Raw genomic sequence first — 25,487 nt, 5'->3', positions numbered from 1 at the left:
GGAGTGAGCACTGGTACTGGGCATCACTGGCTTCTCTTGGGTTCTAGTCCTCTCTCTTTCTGCCTTTAATCACTATTGCTATTGTTACATCTTACTTTGCTTCAGCTGATAACCTGTTCCTATCTCACCCACAAGTTTTACCTTCTGACTGTCTGTCCCACCAGGGCAGAGGCAGTGAGCAAGCTCTGCATGGCACTGTTACCAGCTGGGGTTAAACCACAACAGTTACAGGCCTGCATTCAGTCATAGCTCTCATAAAGGACTGAATTCTCATAAATAAATTGATTATGAACGTAAACAGTGACATAAATTCTTCTGGGAAATTACATGAAATAATGAGAATATCATGGTTTACTTGATGCAGAAATACCTTAGAAGTGTGTTTGAAGGTACTCCCAAATGATCAAACACTGGGACTAATGATTTCCTTTCCCAAGCCTTGATAACTATCAAAACACAATTGTAGTAAAGATGACTGATTACTGCCAGGACTATATTTGATTATGAGATGCCATCATCCTTTGGAAATTTCCAAACTTTGTGGGGTTTTCTATATTTAATTTTAATGTTACAGTTGTTTTTTATATTTGGAAATAAAAAATTAAACTGTGACTCAATTTGTGACAAAAATTAAATTGAACAAATTCTTTATCTAGCATGTTTTACATATTTTGTCTACAAAGCCCTAAAACACTAAATATTGTGATGTATTTACCTACAAATAATTCACAATGCAATCACATATTTCCAAGAACATATTTATTTGCAATGATCTATTTTGTTTTAAATAATTATGAATTCCATCTACCTTTCCTTCTCTACAACATATTTGTGTTGACCATAGTTAATATTTAAAATTAAAAGTGAATAATAGCATAAGAAGTAGAGGTACAGATGTGCCCATGTAAGGTGTCATAGGATCCATCTGAGCTTCACTGTCAGTTTCCTGTTTTAACTTGCCCATGAACCATCCTGGCCATTTGCAAGGGGAGGGTTGAGGCACTACTTTGTCCAAGCAGTGGGTGCAGGCACACGTGTGGGCACTGCCCCAGCAGCCAGTCACTGGGCTGGCTGTCCCTTGGACAGAGCCCTGCTCTGCTTCTCCAGGGCTGGATGCTGTGCAGTGCACGAGGACTTGCCTTTAGAAGTGACCCAGCCAGAGCTTATCAGAGGTTCTTCCATCATTTTGCTCTGCCAATCACTATTCCCCAGTGCATGAGTCATATTAAGTATAAATAATGTAATAATATTGATGCAAGAATTAGTGTAACTCAGAACAAAAGAATGAATAAAAATATCTATAAGGCGAGTAGGCTTGGTTACTGCTTTTCAGACAGATTTTTCTCCCTAATGATGAAAACAAAGCCTTGGGAGTCCCAAACCAATGTCCTGGAGTATCTTTCTCAAAAAAGAAAAACTGTGCCAAGACCAAACAGCTGCTTCAGTATGCAGGATGCTGGTACTGTGATTTAGGTAGAGAGCTCTCCTAACTGTTGAGGTTTTCTGTACCAGCTTCATTAGTGGCATGCTTAATGCTAACCTTTCAGGAAATACATTGGTATAAAATCTGTGATTATGTCATCTCTGCTAGGTCTCTGAGGGTCACTGTTAACTCTGCAAAAGTAGGACGTCCTTCAGGTTTCTGAAAAGAAAAGCAGAGGATAAACTTGTGTTAGCAGATTGGTTGATTACAGTACCAGACTTCAGAAATTGGATATAAGTACATATGAGATAACACTTAAAAATTACATTTCATTTTATTAATACAGATGAAAAAAATCAAGCTTGTCATTTTAGAGAAAAAGAAAAATCTGTTATTCATGACACCAGCAGCATGAGCACAGACACTTGTGAAAAATTCCTGAAATTTATTTATACTTATTTCAATTCTGGATCAGAATTCCTATGGAATTTCTCCCTGCAGTAGGTTTGTGGAAAGCTCTACCAGCCAGGAAACCATGGCACTCAGGAATGCTTCCTGTGTTTTTGATAAAGGATCTTCACTGCTGTATAATTTGAAGTGCTGCAGCTCAGCATGGAAAACAAACTCCTGTCTGGTGGCAGACAGGAAAGAGAATTTCCCCATGATCTCTCTGCTGGATGGCACCCCAATGGGTGTTTGCAGTAAGCAGGCAAGCTGGATGCAATTTAGATTTCCTTCTCTTAAGCTTGTTCTTTTTACTCAGGATTTAAAAATTTTATTCAGAGGAGTAAGGTGGGAGATAAAGGAGGCAATGGTAACGACAAGATTCCCCAGCTACTCACTGTGTATGCCCACAATTTTACATGAAAAAATTGCACACAAAGCTCTTCTGAAAGGACTTTTAACCTAAAATAAAGATTCATTTCTTCTAGAGACTAGAGAAGGAGGGCCCTTAAGGGACTAATCAGATGGAGAAGTTGAGGAAATCAGTGTTTTGTTACCAATATAGGAAATAATAGGTGCTGGACAAATGGTGAAAGAACATGAAGTACTAAATCAGCTTGGAGAGGGTGAAAGAGGTGCAGCCTTAGGAGCTGCCCTGATGTACAGAGATACTGATATACACTTGAAAAAGGGGTTTCAAAATCTACATTTAGTGGGCATATCCACTTGGTGTATGAGTGTGTTATCATCCAGAGCAGATCTAGAGAAAGCCATGAACAATACAAAGGCACAAAAAAGGTATCACATTGCACCCAGCAGAGAAACAGGACAGCAGTGGCATATTCCAACCAGGGATGCTCTAGACCTATTGTACTGATAGTGTGCTCTGTATTTCTCAGCTGCAACAGTTAAAAGAAGCAGAGGCTTGCAAACTTTTGTAAACTCCAAAAACAGTTGGAGATGCTGAGAATGCCACAGATATGAAATAAGGATTTAATGCCTTGAGCTTTTAAGATTGCTCTTACATCCATGTTAAAAATTAAGAACAAAGTAATACCTCAGGGAAAAAAAAACATGGGGAACAAACCTCATGCCAGCAGCTGTACATGACTTTGTACACAGGATGTGATGCCAAATGTGGTCGATAAAGTCGGTTACCCTGAGAAATCTCACGGACAACTTCAGCATTTGACTTGGTTTCAAAAGGCATTTTGCCTTCTGTGAAAACTTCCCACATCAGTACACCTAGAAGTGAACCAAAATAGGTTTAGGACAAAACAAAAGATGCCAAACCCACAAGTTTTCAACAAAATTAGGAGAATAAAAACCACTCCTGATTCTTCTGTGTGTTGAAAAATGAATGAGAGTACGGGCAGCCTGAGCTGAATGAAGGATACAGCCCAAACAATTTTCAACTAATATAATTCTGCTCTCTTTTAAGTCAGCTAAGGTGATTGTCCATGAAACTCAGATGAATACATTTGGCTAATGAGGACTCATCAGAAATGCACATTTCAGTCAAAATCTACTTTTAAGGTGCAACCTTCCGAATGAAAAATCCATTTGTCCAATATAAGCAAACTTTGAAAATTGGGAAAGACTGAAGTTTCAGATATGTAGTATGGGTAGAAATTTATACTTTCCTAAATCACATCAGTAGTTTTTTTTAGGGAAGTATGGTTGCCCTTTCACCCAATCAACTCACCAAATGACCAGACATCTGATTTGCTGCTATATTTTTTGAAATGAAAGACTTCAGGAGATGACCATTTGACTGGAAACTTGGCACCTGAAGAGCTGATATATTCATCATCAATGACATACCTGAAGAATAAGAGGAAACCACATATTTTTCAATGAGTGAAATTCCCACTCATTCCAGAAAAATAGTATCAATTTAGAAACAAAATTATATCGCTATTTTAGTATAAAATGCACACACACAAAAAAGCCCATAGCAATGCACTTAAAGACATTTTTGTCTAAGTGAATGATTTGGATTATTCATCAGAATTATGTCAGAATAAAACATTTTGATACAAGCATAAGAGTGACAGGATGGTAATTATTAATATACACCCAAAAGATGACAATAAGACACATCACCATGGGCAAGAAAATCAGCAGCAATAAATAATTAGTCCTTTTTTTAAAGGATCCACCTTTTCAACCACTTGTTCTACCCAAGTAAGACTCTTGCTGTCCATCTTCACAGATGCCATATCAGGGACATTGTTACCAAAGCAGCACACAAACAAATGTTTATCACATTCAAGACAGCAGTTCTTGTAGGAGCACTAATGTAATTGTTTTTCCCCAAGCTTATAGGAGCTGACCTCCCAGATAAAATGAAATTATTTACCTAATGCAGGCATTTATAGGGCAACATTTTAAATGACTACTAGGCTGACCCCAACATCCTTATGAACACTGGGCACATTTTCCAAGTATTAACGTTCCTGAGCAGATCACAGACATGCAGCACACATTTATTCTCAGGGAAAGCATAAAGGTAATTTTTTTAAAGCACCTTTTAAAGGAGGTCACATTGAAATAAATAATCTTTTTGCCTCACTTTCTCATTTTGGTTCAGGCACAGAAACATGGGAGGCTGTTGAATTAGGAACATATGAAATAGCAGTACAAAATAACCTGTAAAAGCAGTTGTGTGAGCTCTGAATAATTAGGTTGTGTTCCCATTGCGTTTCCACGGCCTCCTCAGGATAGTGAGTCCTAGAGCCAGCCCACTGATCTCCACTTTGTGGCCACAGTGAGCCTTTCAGGTCCATTATTCTTAGGCTGGAGCCTGGCAGCCACCTTGGTCTTCCTGTATTTTCTCATTCATTTGGATGAGTCCAGAGCCCTGATGCTGACCTTTCCCTTTTGGGGAGCAGTACAACCATGGTACAGGATAGCCCTTTGAAAAACAAGTCCTTAGCTATAAACTGCTAGGGTGTTGTAAGCCTGAGGTTAGAAATAGGAGGCAAAACTGAAGGAGCATGGCTGTGCTGACCTAACGACTCGCAGCCACAAGTGTCACCACAACCTTCTGCTCAGAGCCACTGACTGTCTTTCAAGCTCATCTGCCTCCTAATGCTAACCCACAGAAAAACCAGCCAGTAAAGCACAAAAGTAGAGGGCTTTATGTTGGCCTTATAAGAGGACAACCTTTTGTTGTCCTCTTTGGTCAGCATTCAGTCATTTGGCCAGCTCAGCTGTGTCCTCTGAGGAAAGTCTGTGAGGCTAGAGTTATGTTTCTCAGGCTGGTGCTTGTCAGAGTTGAGAGTGCTCTCTTTCCTCACTTTGGCTGATTCTATCACTAAGCAGAAAAACCACTTCCCTTCCAGAGCAGCATGTGTCACACTTCCTACCCACATGGTCCTCCCTGCATCCTGCCTCACCTACTCAGCTACCGCAGCCTCCAGAGGTCAGCACCAGCTCCAGTTCTGTCCCTAGCGACTTTCTCACCTCCATCCTGCTAGCAAAGCTGGGGAACTTCTTTCTTCAGGCTTCTGGCTGCCCTGTGCACTCTGGGCATTTCTCTGTCCATAAACACCTCTGAAGTTTACCTGGCACTGTGTTTACCTATCTTGCTCTCACCAAGAGCAAGAGGAGGACATGACATCCAGTTCATGGCACAGTGGTTAAACAACATTACAATTTTCATCAGGATTCAAATATTACCCACAGTGGGATCCCCCAAACCAGTGAAGCAAGCAGTGAGGTTAACTAAAGATCATGCTGCACCTGTCTGAGAATGGGTGCTCACAAAACCTTTGTCAGTGACCTCGTACCTTGCCATGCCAAAGTCAGATACTTTAACCACGTGCTCCTCATTGACTAAACAGTTTCTTGCAGCCTGGGGAAAATGAGAGAAACATATCTGAAATCTGGGCTAAAGATTTTTAAGAGAAATACAGCAGCTGATTATATTTGCTCTAGCTCATGCTGTTTATATCTGAAAGGAGATTAGTGTATTGGTCAAAAATATTAATGAATTTTTGAGTCAGTGAACATATTTCACTATTGTGTAGTTACACATACATAGCACCTGGCAACTTATATGCTTGTAGTATGTATGTTTATGTATTCTTAACAGTGAAAGACTTTTAGGCTTCAGAGTCTAATGATCCAACCAGATCTTTTCCTGAACATCAACACAAGGGACAAATAGTGTAACTTCTTAAATTTGTTTTTTGATGTTTTCATTACAGAAATCAGGAACTTCCTGGTAATTTTCAAGATTTTACATTTCTTCATGCAACTAGGCAGGAGAGGAGGAAGATTTCCTCTCTGCATCCAAATGTGAGCATTGAAAAAGTATCAAGGAGTAAAGAAACAAACTCCTTTTCTCGAATTCCCTGCCTATGGGCAGAAAAGCCACTCATATCTCCCAACATTAATGAATGGCTGTAGAGAGCCAAAAAATATAGATAGAAAAATATTTCAATTTTAAAAAATTCTGATTGTTGCTGACATTTTGTAATGCTGTGATTCTGGTTGTGTCCTAATCACTTTCACATTGAGATGTCATAATACCAGCTAGTTCCATGTCAATATCCTAATTTTCTCTGAGCTCTCAAGGGGTGTTTCCAATGGACAAACTTCTCTCAAGTGGTTTTTTGAGCTGTCCATGGGCAAAACAACAGCTGAAAAGTTTGGATTTTCCTTATTAGATCCTGCAGGGTTGAAGTCTTACAGGATACATAGTGCCCCATAAAATGCAACAGCACATTCTGTACTGCAAATATTTGATAAGAGCCACAGAAAACCTATTGTACTTACCAAATCACGGTGAATAAAGCTGTTTCTTTCCAGATATTCCATCCCTTCACAAACGTCCTGGCACATGCTCAGGAGAACGTCTCTGCCGAGTTTCCCCCGCCTTTGCCGCAGGTAACTGAGCAGGCAACCATTTTCCATGAATTCAGTCACAACATAGAGGGGCTTGTGAAGGGCGCACACTCCATAAAGCTGGACCAGCTTTGGGTGGGAGAGTTTCCTGTTTAAAATCACATTTTCAACAGGCTAATATTTGTTCTTGGCAGGTAACTAAACCTTTGATTCTCGTGATGGCTTTGAAAAAATATTTCACTACTTGATAAACAGTGTCCTATTCAGCTATACTAAGAGTTCTCCCAGTACTTAATGCTTTTCTCTCTAAAACTTTCTACAAAATTTCACTCTGTGAACCCATAATTCTTCATCAGTTATATAAATGCAGTGAATGCAAAGCTTGATTTGGTTGCTGCAAAATGGAAAGGTCGAGCTACACTTGGTTTGCAGGCAGGGGCCTTGACCCTGCAAGGAAGGGTTCATCCCTTCTGGGCTTTGCCAAGACCTCGTGTAGATACTTCCTTAATTTCCAAAGTTTGCAGGTATGGTAATATAGTTTCTCAAAAGCTTTAGTTGGGTAGAAGCTCTTCCTAGAGACACTGAGGTATGGATTAAAGAATAGTTGTAGGAGCACAGTTACATTTTACCAGAACATTTATTCCCCATTGAGCTCCACAGTACAAAGCAAGACACACTCTAAAGAAAGTCTGGGCATAGGAAGCACCTGCATCAGCTTGGTTCAGACCTTTATATCAGCCTTTCTGTCCCACACATCCACCATTCCCATCAAACTGCTTTGTTTGTTTGAAATGGAATTAGGTTATATTTATTTCTTGGTAAGCTGACAGAATAGCTTTTGTACTTACATCATCAGTTTGGCCTCCTCTATGAAATCATCTTCAGACATTGCACCTTCACTGATTGTTTTGATGGCAACCTTGACAGTCTCTTTCCATTTACCAAGATAAACAACTCCAAACTGCCCACGCCCAAGTTCTTTCAGTATCAGCAGTTCAGATGGGTTTAATCCCCACTCCTCTGCAAAAGCAACCCAAAATGTCAGGAGAGTCAGGCCAGCTTTCCTGAGCCATGCTGCAGGAGACATGTCTTGCTGATGGCAGTCAATGAGCACTGCAAAGCATCACACTTGTTCGTCAGTCATAGCATGAGTTTTAAATATCTGAAATTTTTTACTGGCTCATATATGTTTAAATATAATTGCTATTTTACAGCTTAAAGAATGTGATTAGGAATTTTGCTTAATGTAGGAATGTCTGAGGCTTGAAGATAAGGCAAGTGTTTAGCTTTGATTACACAAGAGAACTTTTTTGGCACTATGATGTGTGATGTTTTTATCTCCAAACCAGTTCCAGATGGATAGTATAGCTACAGAAATAGTCAGTGGCTGCCTTTATTGTAATAACTACAATAGCTCAACCCTTCAGAAATATTAAGCCATGAGATTCATGGGAACATGAAAGATACTCAGTTTTGGAGGTTCCTGTTGTCTAATAGATGGTATGAAATTCCTGATCTATATACACAAAACTCGCATTTATTGCTTGTTTGTTTCAATACCACATAAGATTCCATTCTTATTTCTAAAACCTGCAGAACTGACAAAGAAAATCTTCTCCATAAATAGTATTAATTTCAGGTTTCAATTTTGGTTTCCTAAGCATTTACAAAAATCAAATAGCCTTTCAAAAGCTATTAAATGTTTATTTGAGTCTTAGGTTTGCTTAGAAAAGTCCAAATAGCTCTGAATGCACTGGGGTTGTAACAGAAGCACAACAGTCACAGAAGCAGCTCAGTCAGGTGTCTCATTTAGTACTGACACCTTACACTGTTTATGTGTTTAGTATTACCAAAGAATTTCACAGATACAACTTAATAATTAAACTGGGTGAATATGAGCTAAATTCTTGCCTCAGATATTTAGCAGATAGCTAAATCTCCTTCAAAAGAAGATAAAAAATTTACCATAACTCAGTCCTGTAGTTTCTGGTGAGGTGCATCCATCTGATCCCACTGGATGTCGGAGACGTGTGATAAGACCTGTAGGGGACAAAGCCACAATATTCTGCTGACCAAGTACTTAATTTTAAAATATGCTATACCATACTTCTTCTCAAACAAAATTACTTGGAATCTCATGTAAATTTCTTATTTATTGAAGTTATTTTTGCCTAGTTTGCTCAGATAAAACACTACAGTGAGAAGAAACGGAGAAAGACTATTTAATAGGGCTCCGACTACAAAACTATTTCTACTTCATAAAGCCAACACTAATACTCTTACTTTTTTGTACCATGATAGTAAGCATAAATGACCTCTAAAATGCTGTATCACTGACCTAAGTAGGGTCGCATGACTTCTCAGGTTTGAAATATTTTTGTGTCTCATTTATTTTCTTTGCATTAATAAGCCAAGGGTACTAGTGAATACATCCTTCACCAAGGACTCCCTGAGTTAATTGATTCTTCCCACTACTACTTTTAGGGCCAATTCTGCTACAAGTGTTTCCTACAATTCTCCTCCCTCCAGCAAAAGGCTCTGTCCATTCCCATATCCTCCCCTCTAGAGCAAGGGATCTCCCTGTGTTTTCCCATCTTCCCTCATTCAGAGTAAAACCATTTTATATTGTATTAAAATGATGGGCAGAACCAAGGTGAAGGATATTTTTCATGCTAAAAATTATAAAAATCTGCCATCAGCCAACAGTTAGGGGTATCTAACTCTGGTAAGCTGAAAGTCAGTGTTGGAGAACTAATTCTGCCCTTGATTGTTTGTGTTATGGGTTGGGTTTTTTTCAAAATCAGTAGAATGCTGCCTGCTGATGCACAGCATAGCTTCTGCTTTTATTAGATTGCATGTATGCTGGTCCTTGTCATAGACAAAGAAAGAATTATGATCAAATTACACCCAAGTCCCATTCGATCAAATGTGAACCGGGAGAATACAGAGCAGTCTTTTATTTTTGCTAAACTCATTTAATAATGTAGACAAGTTTGGTCATTTCACTTCCCTCATGGTATATGCACATGACAGCTATAACTTTGGCAGAAAGAATCAAGGCATATTTGAATTCATTACCAATAGAAACACTTGTGTCAGATTTTATAAGGAAGCTATTAGAAAAAGATGTAAAACCATTATCAGCTCACATCCATTACCTGCAGCATTGTGTTGATGATACTCGATGAGCTCAGGAACAGATGAGAAGACATAATTTTCTGCTACATAATATTGTCCTGAGTGATTTTGTTTAATTTGATAATGTAGAATATTCCCATTATGACTTCTGAAATCAACAAAGCATTAGAATTTTCAGTAAAAATAATTTATAGTATAAATCTGCTTAAATTTCACTATGAAAACATAGAAAAATCTGAAAACTTGGGACACAGTTCTCAGCTGAGAATGGCTGTGTCTAGGTGGAACACTGTTTCAAGAGAAAAAACCCCACTTTTGTTGCCAAAGTATTTTTTACCCCTCTATCAATGCATTCATAAGAAATAGCCACAGTGTTTAAGAATTGCTCCTCCTCATTTAACATTCATTTGAATACAACCTCTTGAAATTGAAATGTTACAAATTACCTGCATTTTCTCCCCAAAAACTTAAACACATATTCATGTATAGCATGAGATTAAATTTTCAGTTCTGTTTCTTCAAAGACTCTTCATTGGAGCTTTTATTTGACACCTTTGTTTTTCTGTATTTCTTTGCATTATCTGTCTTTTTTGCTTTCTGTGTATTTTGCTGTCTGCTTATCCCTGCTTCTGTGACACTCAAAATTAAGCAGTTAAGTTGGCATTTCAGGCTGGTGGTTGCTGAAGGTTAGTACTCTAAATTGTGGACACAGCGAGCAGAGCTCAGAATACAGAGACATTATACAGTCTGCATTACTGAGTCATTGTCAGAAACACTCCTGAGCCTACAGAAATTGTGAGCCTGACCCCAGCACAGGGATGGTGGGGAGGGCTGGCCCCAGATTTCCAAGGAGGGAATGGAGGGGGAGAGGAAGAGGGTGGAGGTAACAGCAATGCATTAGCTGCTCTGACCTCTGGCTTGCTGTAAGAGGGAGAGAAGGAAAGCAGACACAGTTGATAGAGGGGGATGTGGGAGGGCTGATCAAGAGGGTATAGGACAGCTTGAAATAGGTTAAATCAGTGGTGTAGGTGATTGCTCCTGATATGGGAAAGTGTGAGTCCTGTGGCTGTTGTCCAGCAAAAGTAAGACTGCACAAGTAGGGGTGAGGTGATTTTGGGAGACAAGCAAGTGAAGTTTGAGCACAGCAGAGTCTGGGATGGATTTACAGTGCACAGAGCCTGTGGAGAAAGGAAACAGTTTGGTGCAGTGGCCAAAGGCTGTGGCATGGTTTCCACAGCTGGTTTCCACAGCAGATCATTTGAGAATTTCAGAGAGTGCAGGTAATCCTGTCTTGCCAGGACCTTTGCACACTGACTCCCAGATCCACCACCCCCCTTGATCTTTTCTGCACACAGGGTGATTAACTCTGCATGAAAAGCATCCCAGTGGCTCCCTGCTCCTGTGCACTGCATGTCCAGCCTACCCAGTTATTCTGAGGAGTCTGCAGGAAGCTTTTCCATCACCACTTGATTCAAACCCCGACCATTCAGAGGAACTCACCCCTTAGCCCGCGAATACATGGACAGCGTAAGAAGACCCTGCCGGCTTGAATCCCTGACAACAAAGGCACCTTCTTTGGGCTGAAAAGAAATCCAGGTAGAGTTATTTTATGCTTTTGAGCTTCAGTAATGCTCCCTTGAGACAGGACTTGCAGCTGATTACCAAATTCTGTAGAATACCTATGGCTATTTGGGAGGAAGATCAAGAAGTGGAGAACAGGAATAGATAGCCGGGTACATGGCAGAGCAAAATAAACCAAGAGAAAATAATAAATGCCAGGAAACTTTTAGAGATAAGTAATTTAGCTGAATTATACTCTTCAGTGTGAGAGAGTGAAAATGTTTCAATTTATTAAAAAATCAAATTGTACAAATCACTAGAAAAAAAAATCCAGTTAAAACAATTCTGTCTGAGACATTCTTCCTTGGTCTTTCTTGCCCTAGGCCTGAGCAAAGACCCAATGAGTTTGACTGAGTTAGGCACTTTGGTAACTGACAGGGGGTAGAATCAGTGTGGATTGTTTGCTCTGTATTTAAGGAAGATGCAGTGATTTGTTAAGTTCTGCTAAACTCAGAGCTAATTAGCTTACTACATGGATTTCAGTTTTTAATGTCTAATGTAACAGACAAGCACAGTAAGCCACATAATTTGATTTATCTGGCATAGAATTTGCTGGGACTACAACTTAAAGCTTTGTGAAATCTGGATAGTCTGCACTTTACACTTACACCAGAAAGCCTTTACCTTTTAAGGTAGAAATCTTACAATGTACTTTTCTCTCTTACAGAATACCAAACAGATTTTGATTTGACTGTGATAATGCTCTTGATGCCTCTACTGATAGGTATTTTTTCAGTACTGTTAGCTCTATGAGTAAGCTGAATTACCTTCTGGTGCAAAAGAAGTTCTGCCTGGCTTCTGTTCATGTTTCTGCAGTACCACCTGCAACAAGGACATAACCTATCCTTAATTTCAGACAGTAAAAATGAATGTTTGCTTTGTTTCACAGTTTAGTAGTTGCATTATTCCAAGTCAAAAACATGTTTAGAACTATCATTGTATATGAATATGTCTTAATTTAGAATGATTTTATTTGACATTTTTTTAGAACTTTTTGGCCCCAATTTACTGTGACTAAGTATTAGCTCAAAGAAAAGAAGAAAAAAAGAAAAAGAAACCCCAGGGGAAAAAAAAAAAGTTATGCCAAACTGTGATGAAATTTACAGTCCTGGATGATGTGTCAAGCCTTTCTTCTCTACAATTTTTCAGAATTTTCATCTTCTCTCCAGTAATTCAAATTTATAGTAGATGGAATTAGCTACATGATCACAACAGGCAAAGATCTGAATACAGAATTATGCATTGGGTCTACAGAAACAGGAAAAATCTGGATTCTGACACTATGATTCATGTACATGAATTTAAATTCATTTTAGGAGTAATGTTTTGTATTAAAAAAAAAGAAAGCTTTTGATAAACATGTTCATGTCTAATAAAAATTTGAAGGCTCAAACATTAAAATGTATTTCTGCAATCCATTTTTAGAAATAAAAGCCCAGTTATAATTTTCAAAGGTACTTACTTGTATGTTTCTAAATTGCTTTTCTTCTCTGTAACATAGTTGCTGGGAATTAGACCTTCATTCCTGAAACGACATATTGGGGATAATATTATAGTATGGTGTAAAAGATAAGTAGGATTAAGATATACATCATCCTTTTGTTGAATTACAAAGATTCCTTATCTTGGGGGCTATGTTGCTGGATACTGAATTCCAGCATTAAAACTGAATAAAAATTTGAGTCCTTTCATCCAGGCACAACTTTTTGTCCCATGACTGTGGATGGCTACTCAAATGAAAAAGCCAGATGGTATAGGCTGAGATTTAGGAAAAAAATATTTTCCTTCTGAACCAGAAGCCACCATCTTTATTTCTGGCCTGTACAAACCTCCTATATGAAGAAATACAAAGTGTGTACTTGTTTGTATGTTCAAAATAGTTGTCAGTATACTTTTGCTGAAAACATAAGTTGAGAAAAAGCATTTAAAATATTTAAAGGAGAAATCAGAAGGGAAAGGAGATGGTTATAATATAACATGCAACCATTCCCAAACAGGATATACTGAAGATAATACACAGGAGAAAGGGGAACAAAACAAAACTAATATAACTGTGAAAAAGATCCTAATTGAAGTTATCTAGCTCTCTGAAATAACCAGGTATTTTGGGGAAGAGTTTATGTTTCAGGAATGTCTTCATAATCTCTGTGGTTTCATAAAGTTTTTACACCTACATGCTCCATTGTAGAGCATTTGAAATATGGAAAGCTGGATTTTCACATGGCCCAGAGCCCAGTGATCCACATGGTCTTCAAACATCCCTATGTTGCTCAGGAACCTACTGAGTGTAGGGCTTAACTCTGAATTCCCAACAGGTTCTAGATTCCCTGTCCACTTCTGGGGTGCCAAGCCCTGCTGAAAGTCTCCCCAGTCATTCTGTGTGCCTCATATATAGTTGAGCACTTTCAAGCCTGTTCCTAAATAGTCCCATAAGTCTCATTCTATCTGCCCACCTTTGCACAGGTTGTTTTAAGGCTTTTTTCTTTCTTTGTAGGGAGATTGAAATAGATGCCCTCTCTCTTACCCATGTTGGTCTCTTGCCTTCCACCAGAGGGGATCATACTGTTCCAGGACAATGTATTCTTCTGATTTCTTGAGAGGTAAATCTAAAGGCCCTCTAGCAAAGAAGTCATAGAGTGCAATAACTCTGGGTTTGTCCTTGTAGTCTTCAAAGGCCTCAGGAGGCAGAGGAGGTAATGGCTTGTCCTTAAACTGTCTCTTGGGCTGCTGAAAAATCAAAGTATTTTTTATAACTAGTCTTTTCTCTGTACTATAGATTGCTTAGTTACTCTTACTCTGTAATTTTTATGCAACAAAGGACTTTATATGCTCAAGAGCTAGTTACCCCCCTGCTTATCCTGGTACTGAGCCACGGTGTGTCAATTCTCTCTTTTCACCTGCCAAAATGTTACTTACCCCACACTTCCAAATAGATTCATAGGAAACATCTGGCTGTGAGGCAGAGTACTGGGTCACCAGGACAGCGTCAGGCTCCAGGTTCACTTTTGTTCTCATTTCCCTGATTTTGAAAAACATGAAGCATTCGTGTGAATGCCTACCTGTAAACAGGCACATTAAAAATTCCATGGCCATCCATGCCTTCCTTCATTAGGGATGTATGGCAAATACATCCTACATCTTCTACTGCAAATAGAGGGACTTGATTAAGTCCTTTATGTGTAGATATTTAATTACTGAAAAGTTTAAGCATTTCACATACCTTTCTTGCACTGAGCAGCAGCAGCAGCAGAAAACAGACTGGATGGTGTGATCTGCGAACAAGAACAATTTCCATATTTGCAGTGTTTCTGTTTGTTTGCTCACAAAACTTAGAGAATTAAGGACTATCCTATGTGCTTACACCCACTGTTAGCTCTGTCTTGTTGTGAGATATCTAGCAAATCATTATGGCTGAATTTGCAGTCACCAAAACCAGCAGACCTTTCCTACCACGGTCTCCCTTACAATGTTTTGGCAATCATGAGGCTATATGTATGAGCTAAATCAGCTCACTAAATCAGCAAAAATAAATAATAAAAAAAGATACATTGTCAGCCAAATTCATACCAGTTTGGCTGATTACACCACCCTGCACAAGCTCTACCTAGCGCACTGAGGGGAATGAGACTCTTGTCAGGGACAGGAGATGGAGAACTGTCCCCTTTAGCACTGACATAATTTTTAGATTATTCAAGACAAATATAAAACCATGCTTGCATGAAAAGCTTTTCTTTATTTTCAGGTTTATTAAAGGAGCCACACTACATTTACTTCTCTGAATTAATACTGATTTTCCTGTTTCTTTTGCAGCCATTAATATAATGAATACACTAGCCTAGGTTTGAAGTGCAGAGAGAATATGTGCTTTACACTTCCATGTCAAGGGGCTGATAATCCTTGTTTACAAAATTGTTTCTAAATCCAAAATACATTAGATACATTATCACAGACATCAAAAATTTAGAGAGAAACCAATCCACTCTATCTTGTATATGCAGCAGAGATAATATGATACTAAATATGTTGGAAGGCATTAAAAATATTTGAATGAAGTAAATAAATGGTTGACACTTGGTCCACTCCTACCCAGGCTGAGATGTACCTTCCCCAGTTTGTGTTCCCAGAGCAGATTGAGCTAAGCTGCAGCAGTTATAGTCCTGTACTCTTTCCTTCTCCACCTCATCTCATCTCATCTCAAAGTGGACAAGACAGGATGCTAAAAGGGCAGGTACTCCCTTTTTACTGGGTCAGATCCCTGAAGTGTCACCACTGGGCAGGTGGGAGGGCACAGCAGCACCTGCAGGACAGGCTCAGGTTCTTCTTTTAAGAAGCATGTCAGTCAGGGATGGAGAGACAAGGTTCCCCTCATATTCAGCAGCACTAACACAAAATAAACTTTATATCCCACTAGAATGTGTCCTATTTTTCTCTGCCATAGATGTCACAGTTTGCAAAGACGCCTCAGATTTTTATTTGAAATAGACTTCCCAAGGTCTCAGAATTTTGCTGCTTTGTATTTCAATGATATTTCTTTGTGCAGTCCCACCAGTTCCTTCCACATTATTTGTTTTGCCCTCATGGCACTTTTGCATCGCTGATCCTAATGACCTAATCCAGCCTGGAATAAATAGGATGTCCCTTCTAGTGTCTTGTGAAACCTTTTGCCATTGCCTATTACCAGCTGAAAGCCAAGTGTACTAAGAATATGAATCTTAGCATTCAAACAATTAAGCAACCTTACCACATAATGAAAACGTAATTATTTTCCCTATGAAGGTACACAGCATAGCAAATCTTGTGCTAATAAAAAAAGTGAGGATGTTCGATGTCAGAACGATAAGACCAAATCTAGTTCTTAGTTGGAAGAGCCCTGTCTCATAAGTGGTTTGTTTAGACAGTCTTGAAAGTCATGGTCAAGTTTCCCCTAGACTGTTGAATCCTGTGAAGAATCTATTGTATGGGAAATGGATGAGCTGACTGTAATCAGAAGACACCATCGATTGTTTGATAAAAGTTTCCAGTGACAGCTGTGTAAAATGCAGCAAATAAAAATACCCAAGTCAGCTGACAGCAACAATTCTCTTCAAAGCAGCCAGACTAAAAAGATATTTTCAATGAAGTTGATTTGCTGTATAATTGTCCAGTGTACATTGAATTGTCCCTTGGCCATTTAAACCTGCCTCATAAATAGTCAACACTGTGGGTGAAGAAATGCTTGGGTTTCTTTTATTTCAGCCAGTGACATGAAGTTTAATCAATGTCTATAAAGTATGTTGTTATTTGCAAACAGGAACATGATATTTCAAAACCTGTTTCTTCTCATTGAACCATCTAGTCTAATTAAATACATTCTTTCTCTTCAGTTTATTTGCTCTCCATATAAAACATTTACAATAAATAGTTAGAAAGAGCACTGCAGACTTTCATTGTAACACTAAAATAATCTTCTAATTAGATTTTAAAGATTTGGCTGTTAGCTTGAAAACAAGGGTTCAGACAGATGCCATGGATGTGTAATTCTGGATTGTTTTCTTTATGAGCCCAGTAATTTGAGTGTATTTATAGTGTAAGGTCAGGAATCCTTTTTGCCTTCAGTGAATCTCAGACTTGTTTTGTTAATGGATGACTTTTATGTCTGACCCCCTCCTTTCACTGTGCTAAAAGCTATTAGTAATGAATGACTGCATGTGACATCTTAAAAAAATACCCTAAGCATATATGATATTGAATATTTATCCTCTTGTCCTATCCATAAAACCACAGAAAAAGTATAGATTGAAGCTGTAATTGTGATGTTTCTTCCTGGGACATGTGCTTCATTTGGTGAGCAATTTTTCCAAGGATGGAATGTGTAACCTAATAAAGATGACAAAATAGGAGATGATAAATTCTGCAGACTGTAAATTAAGGCTCAGATTGGATTAAGGCCATGGATCAGACAAGACCACACTGAATTGAACTGCAGGATCTGGAGGAGCAGCAAAAACTGCACAGTCCTACCAAAGTTTAGTGGAGTAGTAGAGTATTTTAAGTGTGAAATCACAGCCTATCAATCCAGCAGATATCATCCTAAAGCAGACAATTTCCAGTTCTTTGAGAATTAATTTGTCTTTATACATCTTTTTTCAGCAACCTCAGTCACTTCTGAAATTCTTTTGTCCCTCCATCACTCCTAGAGTATTTGTGGAATTAATTCAGTAGAAATTAGTACCAGTGTAAATCATTGCAGTGCAAACTGTACATTCCTGCTTGGAAATTTGCCAAGGCTGCCAGGAAACATTATCAAAGCTCATAGAAAAAGGCCTTCAACTCTGCAGAGCTCAGTCCTGCTTAAGTTAAATTGACTTAAGGCAAGAAGCTTGGACCTAATGGCTTGGAATTTCAGTTCTCAAGCAAAGACTCATGTACTGATCTATGCACTTTACATCCTCCCTGGTCATTGGTAAGTTTCTTGAAGTACATTTTTCCCTCCCAATTAAATTCATATTTATTAAGTTCATAACTTACTTCAGAAAGTAGGCCCAAACTGTGATGCTATTTCAGGAAGACATGGCCAACATTACAGATGGGGCAAGCTGTGATACACTGAGTGAGTAACTTGATTTAACTCTCCCCGTGACCAAGGAAGATGCTGACACTGAGGGCTGCAAAGCAGTGTGTGCTGTCACACAGCAGGAAGATGGCATTTCCTGCCTGACACTTCTCACCCCCACATGCACTCTCTCAGGTCTTGAGCTCTTCCTTCCTTTCTCTTTTCTCAACACCCATCAGAAAAACTAAGAAAGAATTATAATATTTAAACTCTCGTATTTCAATTTTTTAAAAGCTATAATTTAAAATACAAGTACTTTGAAAATAGAATTTACTCATTTAAAACATTTCTTCTTGATTATCCCTTCTGCTAGATCCCTGAAATCAGTGGAACAATTCTATCTGATTTCCTTTAGTTTTTCACCAAGGACATTCTCCTAAGCAAAACACTGGATTTGTCAAGGAGTGTTAGAGTCACATATTAGCTGGCCTAGATCCCCTGGTCCCCAGCTCAAGTAACCACACTGAAGAGTTCATAAATTAAAGATTAGTCACTGATGGTATCACTGAGAGTTGTGCTTCAGCAAGGAAATCACACTTTGGGTTCCATATTTGGAAGAGAACAGAGAGACCAGTTAGATTTGCCATGTTATGAATTACAGACTGCTTGGACAGGACACAGGAAAGAAATACAGGCTAAGAGGAAGAAACAGTCTCTAATTTTTAACAGTAAATTAATTTTGATGTCTTTTCAAATAAAGTACTTATGGAGCTATCAATTATTTTAGAATCCACCTCTCTGTTTCTGGCCTAACCAAAAAGTTTCCCATAAATAAAAAAGTACTCAAATCCAGCTTCTTTTAAATCCATAACAAGAAAGATTTCTGCAGCACCCACAGCCCCATTAAATCTTCCAGCTCACATTCCCTTGAGTTCTATCACAACACAAGCTATGTACACACGTTGCTTTGATCCTTGGGGTACGTCATGATGGAAAAACTAAACTCATAGCTTAAAACCTGGGTTTAAATTAAACAAGAAGAGTATTTGAGGTGTTGAATCTATAACTGGCCATCTTCCTTCTTAAACTGTATACAGAATTTTTTATTTCTGCAATTTTTGATGAAAGCTTTCCACCTTAGACAAAGTTATTTAACACAGGAATAAACAAATACAGTGTGTTTCACTGCTAATATCTTTTTCTTTCTGGGAATGAGCAGTTTATGAAGAAGACACTTGTTTATAAAGCAGGGTCACATTATCTCCCTGATGACAGCCAAGCAAACACAAATCCCAACACTAGCAAGAACCACGACAGTTCTGTACATCAGACCTATTAGGATGCTCTCTTTCAAAACAAGAAATAACCATGGCACGAGAAGCATGTGGCTAAAGTAAAAACACTAGGAAAATGGTGTTGAAGCTAATCTGACAAATACACAGCCTAAAAATGTGCAGCTGACATTTTGATAACTAACTTTTGAGTCCTGGAAATAAATTTATCTGTGCACAACAGAGCAGATGGGATGCAAGAGGAAGAAGAAAAAGATGGGTCAGCTGTCAGGAACAGCCATTTGCTTAAGCAGCTTAAGGAGAGTGCCATGAGAACAGAGAAGGTGGAGTGAAAACACATCATGGCCTGATACAGTCCCACAACACCCAGAGTACACTTTGGCTTGATAATGCTGTCTGTATACATGGTAAATTCACACATATACGTGCCATCTTCCTCCCATCCTCAGTTGTTACTCACTGTAAATGGAAGCTTTAGGAAAGTAACATCAAAGACAAAAGCAACAATTTAGAAATTAATTTTTATAATTGGCATTTTATAACTTTGCTATTTCACCATTTTCTTCATTTGAGAAGAAAATCCCTTTTTCTGAATCAGTTTCCCAAAGTGCTACTAACACTGAAGGCACTCCAGTCCACATCTAAGGTTTGCACTCTTCCACCATTTTTTGGCTTGCAAGAAGCTCTTGCTCTTGCAATGGAGCAGAAGGTTAACTGTGTTCAACACTACAAACTCAGCTTCACCCACCAAACCTTTGCTGTAACACACCATGCCTCCTGGTCTGGTCTGCCAGTTTTCAACATTACTACAAAAATCAATAACCTGGTAGAAAGCCACAGTACAGTTTGCTTCTAAAATAATTTTAAAATACAAGCTTTCAGTTTTAGATGTGTGCAAGCTGAGGCTTCCTGTCTTTCCTGTGAGTTAACTCTACTCTGAGGAAGGATAGGTTTAGCTCTACCAAACTCTCTGTCCATGTCCATGTAGTTCACAAGTTTAAGAACAGTATTTGGAAACATCTCCCTATCTATATGTAAAAACAGTTGCTTTGCTAAATCTGTGGTACAATGGATTAATATTTGTGTGTTAATTTTGAAAGTCAAGACAAGCAGTCTTAACAGAGATCCCCTTAGCAGTGCAAGAGAAAGTAGATTGATATTTTTATGGCAATATTTAAATACTTCATTTGCTAAGTACACTGCTGTTGCACAAAACAAAACTACAAGATCAAAATATGCACCCAAGTTTACTTACAGGTAGAAAGAATCATGTCTGGTTATCCGTTTATATCAAAATGAAAATGCAAACCTCCCTTCATCAGCCATGCCAGTAAAACAGCCCAAACTGAGCTCTTTGCTCTGATATGAAGCATGGTAAACCACAAATATTGCTTGACCACGCCTACTTACCTTTTCTTTAAAAAAAAAAACAGAGTAGAAGGAGAAAAAATGGTCTGGTATGAAATATTTTATAGAAAAAAAAATTATTAAGCTGTTACCACTAGGTCTAACTATTTTTTTTTTTAAGTAAAAAACCCACAGCAGATATAAATCACTGAATGGTTTTGTTCAAATGGATTTTTGACCCCAACATCTGACAGGATTCAGTTATAATAAAAATGGGAGGAAGGGCTGAAGTAGCTTAAGGGTGAGCAGCGTGCTTTCAAAGATTCCAGGAGAGTCAGCAACACAGCTGCCTCCAGAGGAGTTCTGATACCTTCTAAAATAAGCCACCTAAGGCTACATTCAACTAAAAAAAAATAATTCATCTAGAAACTGGGTGCCTCAGAGTTCCTGACATCCTCAGTATCAACCCCATTACCAAGTAGGCAGAAATTATATTCAGGTACTGGGAAGAAGCAAGTGAAAGGGTCAGATTCAAAGCACCCATCCCACTGAGAAAACTGCTGCCAAACCTTCACACAATTAGGGTGTGTTTTATAATATAAATTAATGATAAATATTTAATTATTGCAAAGAAATAGGCTTAAGGTTCATTGCAAGTAATTAATCTTCTGATTTTCCTAAGCATCATTTAGGTTTTAAGGAAAACATTACTTATGACAGGATATGTTGTTGAAAGAGTTAGCAGCACCATACTTTGGAGGATCTTAAGAGAAAGTGGGGTTCAAAGGAGCAGTCAGGGAAGGAAAGCTTACCTTAAATGTTCCACATTGCTTTTTCCACTACTTTTTCTACTAGATTTTCCCTTTCAACAATGCTTGCTGTTACTACTGATAGGAGAGTGGTTTTGGACTCAGCAATTTGACAGGTTAGTTTGCATGGTTGGAATAATCTTCTGAGACTTTGTCATGATGGAAATAGGCATTTGAACCTTTCTGGCAGCCTGTAGCTTTTCAATAGAATAGCATGAGGAAAGGAAAGCACTTCTTCCAAGAAAGAGGAGGCTTCCTCCTTTTGAACATAAAGGCAAACATTAAGCAAAGCGGTGTGGGAATCTGGACATCTCTAAAATTGATTACTGAAATACTCCAATGCCAGAATGATGGAATGTATTAAGCTAACTATGGTTACTTTTAATAACTTCATTGGAAATAAAATTCATCATACTTCTCTCTGACTACTTGCAAAAATAACTTTTGTTGCAATCTATTTGCTATTACACATGGCACAACAGCAGAAGTAGCAACAGAAAATGAAAACAATTGAGTTCCTTAGAAGGTGACTACAGTGAAACAGGAGTACAAATAGCCCTCATATGCACTGTTACAAAGTGAGGTTAACTGAGGTGGGCTTCAGTAAGACTGTGGAGATGTTAGCCTCCAGCAGAGGGGACAGGGCATGTAACTTCCAAGGAAAGTTCAGGTAATGCTGAACATTTCATCATGGCCAAATTCATTTAAATATGTATTCATTCCACCATATATATATATATATATATATATATATATATATATATATATATATATTTAAAGAGACAGAGAGTGTCTGTATATACATGCCCTACCATAATGCCAAATTCATGTGAACAATTAGTTTGACTTATGATGCATTGACAGTAAATTATAGGCCACAAATTAGTTGGTTCCAAACAATAGTTAACATTCAGTTTATTTACACACACATGCAGTATGATATCTCCTGTTATGAACAAAAGGTTAGATCACTGTATGTACAGACAACAGACAGAAACACGAGCCCTTCCTAAACATATTCGAGAATTTCTTTCATTTACAACTCCCTGTATAATTGTGTGTTTAAGTGAAGGAAGGAAAAATTTTTACTTAAACATTTCAAGACAAAAACCCCCCACTTTATATAAATAAATGCATTCAATTTATATATTTACAGTACATACAGCATATAAATAATTTTAAAATTAATCCAAAACATGGTACTATGGTTCACTCACAGCCAGTTGTGGTGAATCTTGGACTTATTTTTCATTAGCAACATGAAGACTAAGCATGGGAGATCTCTGGTAAACCAACTTTACAATGACTCCAGGCATACCATGGCTCATGAAGCACAGCTTTTAGAGTGTTATGCTAAACTGAGCTGGCAACAACTTACTATGTGCAAATGAAAGAGGTGCATTTTGTCTTCTTGATAAACACCCATCAACCAAGAAAAAGAACGTTTCTGGAGAATCTCTGGAAACATTTCAGTGTCAGTAAAAAGCCATTTATAGATACCTTCCATTTTTAAGCAGGCAAATCACTACTAATGCTACTGCCCATGTAAAGACAAACCCAGAAACGTGGACTGTATGTACAGGAACCCAACCTACTAAATACAAATGAGGTTCCTGGCCTCTGGCCACATCTTCTACCTCCATAAAGAGCTAAACTTTACAGCTATGCTGACTTTTCAGAGAAAATACAGAGATTGCTAATATTGCTGAAGATACTGTGCTCATTTCCCGACATCATGGAAAATTCTCCTTGTTCTGGAGTGCATCAGATATTACAGGTTCCCCACATTGTTTATTTAGCAGCACCCAACAGCTTACAGGATCAAGTTCTTAAAAAGAAACTAAAAAGGCACATATCTCTGGGAAGTGCCTTATTTTCTCTGCTTGTGCTGCTGTTGCCATTTTTCAAAACGCATCTTCACCCTCTGCAATGTCAATGATTGCATGAAGCAACTCTTCAAAAGTTGGGCGTTCCTCTGGTTTCTAAAAATAAAAAGCATGCACAGTTGTGATCAGAAATCAATAAAGTTGTGTTGATTTTGATAAATTACTGGACATATCATCATTCTTTGGTGAGGAATTTAGCATTTCATTAAGTATTAAATGTAAAAATATTTCCTTGTCTGGATTTTGGGATGTATCACTTAATCTCAGTAAGCCACACTTTTCTTTATGTTTTGAAAAGGCATAAATAGGTGTAGCTGGACTACACTCTTTATATAATTAAAAAATTTGCATAGTTTTACACCTTTTTATTTTTCTTCCCCATTCCCACCCTTCCCAATGAACTGCTCCAATCTTTCTTTCTGCAAGTTGTTCATGCTCCTAAGAATTTTGGGTGTCATTCTCTGATGCCTCTTTTATATCAGCTCTATTTTCTGACCTCTGAAATAAGAAATGATTTAATTTTGTTACTAAATGCCTTCACATACTTAATCTGACAGTTCATTTATTTAATAGAAATTTCTTCAATGTTTTATCTTATCAGAGCTCTAGTTCAGTTGCACATGAATAGCTGAGAGACCTGGATGCACTCAGAACACTGCTCTAGAGACCATAACTGCCATTTCTAGATCAACCTTTATTTCAATTCAAAGACCAAACAAAATTTAAATATATGTATATGAATACATACCTCCTGCCAGCACATCATCATCATTTCATACATCTGCTTACAGGCCAGCTTGGGCCGATACAAGCGATGTCCTTGGCTAACCATTGTTACCACTTCATAGTTGGAGCTTTTTTCAAAAGGCATTTTTCCTTCTGTATATACTTCCCACATTAAAACACCTGTGGGGAAAAAAAGAAGAAAATAAATAACTTCTTAAACATATGTGTTCATTAAACATGTGTGTTTATTTTGAGCCCTGGATTCAGGCTTTCTGATAGATAAATAGTTTGAGATCCATATTCTAGACACTTTTCACATGTGTCATCACTGAAAATCTGTTATTCTAGTAGCATGGGTTTTAATGAATAACAGAACTGGAACTTTATCACAAATAAAACCATGGCAAATGATTTCTCTGAGCTTCTTCTCAAATGTCTGAATCCTTCCCAATAACCAGAGCTTAACTGCTACTGATAAAATATAAAAAATACACTTTCTTTCCATGATGAATATCTTACCAAATGACCAGACATCTGACTTGCTGCTGAATCGGCTGTAATTAAAGACTTCTGGGGGACACCATTTCACTGGAAATTTAGCCCCTGAAGAACTTGTGTATTGGTCATCAAGGACATACCTAAAAACCACACACACACAAAAAAAAAAAAAAAAAAAAAAAAGAAAAGAAAAAAAAAAAAAAAAAGAAAAAAAGAAAAAAGAGAGAGACATGATATCCTTCTGATATCCTTCTGTCAGTCTCCAAACCTGCAAATTTTAATTTAGCTTTGGATTGGAGTACTAGAAGTTCATATTGCCACCTAATGGCCATGGGCGTTAGCATCACAAGATAAAAATAGCTTCCCTGGGACAGTACTACTGCTTCAGCCACAACTGTTCATTTTTCATATTACCCCAGAGTCCTTTCTTGTGATTTATTAGCTATACAACACAGGTCTAGGCCACCTGCTAGTTAAATGTCTCTATTATGAGAGAAAATGAAGGAAAAGCAGAAATTTCATTTTCTGTTTTTCACCAGCCAGTCTGAGCTCGGTTGTCAGGGGACATAGAAACTTAGCAGCACAGAGATGTGGCAAAAGTCAAACCACGGTGCTTTAACACCTTTCTTGGAAGAGCTGCTCCCACCACTGCCTCACCAACACATCACCCACGCAGGTGCTAACAAGGGCAGGAAATTAACCCCCCTCCAGATCTCAGCATCTCCCAGCCCTTCAGCCAGCACAACTCTGAAACATTGATCCCAAGAGAATCCCAAACTCACTGAACAGCCTCTTTCTAACATTTATTTAACAAAACACAGTTTAACTATTATCTCTGCAGCAGCTCTGCTCTCTGAAACACAACCTCTGTCTTTTTTAAAATGAGTAAGGAAATCAACACAGAACCAGCAAGTATTA

The 25,487-nt window shown here is 38.1% G+C and overlaps 2 protein-coding genes across 2 annotated transcripts in view; both read right to left on the bottom strand.

The window, feature by feature from the left end:
- Window positions 1-1,573: 1,573 nt before the first annotated feature.
- LOC131084076 (tyrosine-protein kinase TXK-like) lies at window positions 1,574-18,999 on the bottom strand. The gene is made up of 15 exons (XM_058025172.1): window positions 18,995-18,999; window positions 14,700-14,807; window positions 14,396-14,498; window positions 14,004-14,206; window positions 12,942-13,004; window positions 12,247-12,301; window positions 11,360-11,439; window positions 9,880-10,007; window positions 8,687-8,761; window positions 7,570-7,741; window positions 6,653-6,869; window positions 5,662-5,726; window positions 3,573-3,691; window positions 2,955-3,112; window positions 1,574-1,642 (listed from the first exon to the last, which is right to left on the bottom strand). The coding sequence occupies exons 1-15, from the start codon at window positions 18,997-18,999 to the stop codon at window positions 1,574-1,576; spliced, it is 1,620 nt and encodes a 539-aa protein (XP_057881155.1).
- A 3,390-nt stretch (window positions 19,000-22,389) lies between these two features.
- TEC (tec protein tyrosine kinase) overlaps window positions 22,390-25,487 on the bottom strand; it is a 28,357-nt gene continuing 25,259 nt past the window's right edge. Inside the window, exons 15-17 of the mRNA XM_058024353.1 lie at window positions 24,591-24,709; window positions 24,094-24,251; window positions 22,390-23,441 (exon numbers count right to left, since the gene is read on the bottom strand). Of these exons, the coding sequence (XP_057880336.1) occupies window positions 23,364-23,441; window positions 24,094-24,251; window positions 24,591-24,709 (355 nt within the window). The 3' untranslated portion in view covers window positions 22,390-23,363. The remainder of the gene's footprint in view (window positions 23,442-24,093; window positions 24,252-24,590; window positions 24,710-25,487) is intronic.

The sequence above is a fragment of the Melospiza georgiana genome, chromosome 5, assembly GCF_028018845.1.
Source record: "Melospiza georgiana isolate bMelGeo1 chromosome 5, bMelGeo1.pri, whole genome shotgun sequence".
NCBI lineage: Eukaryota > Metazoa > Chordata > Aves > Passeriformes > Passerellidae > Melospiza > Melospiza georgiana.
This window is presented reverse-complemented; position numbering and strand designations above follow the sequence as displayed.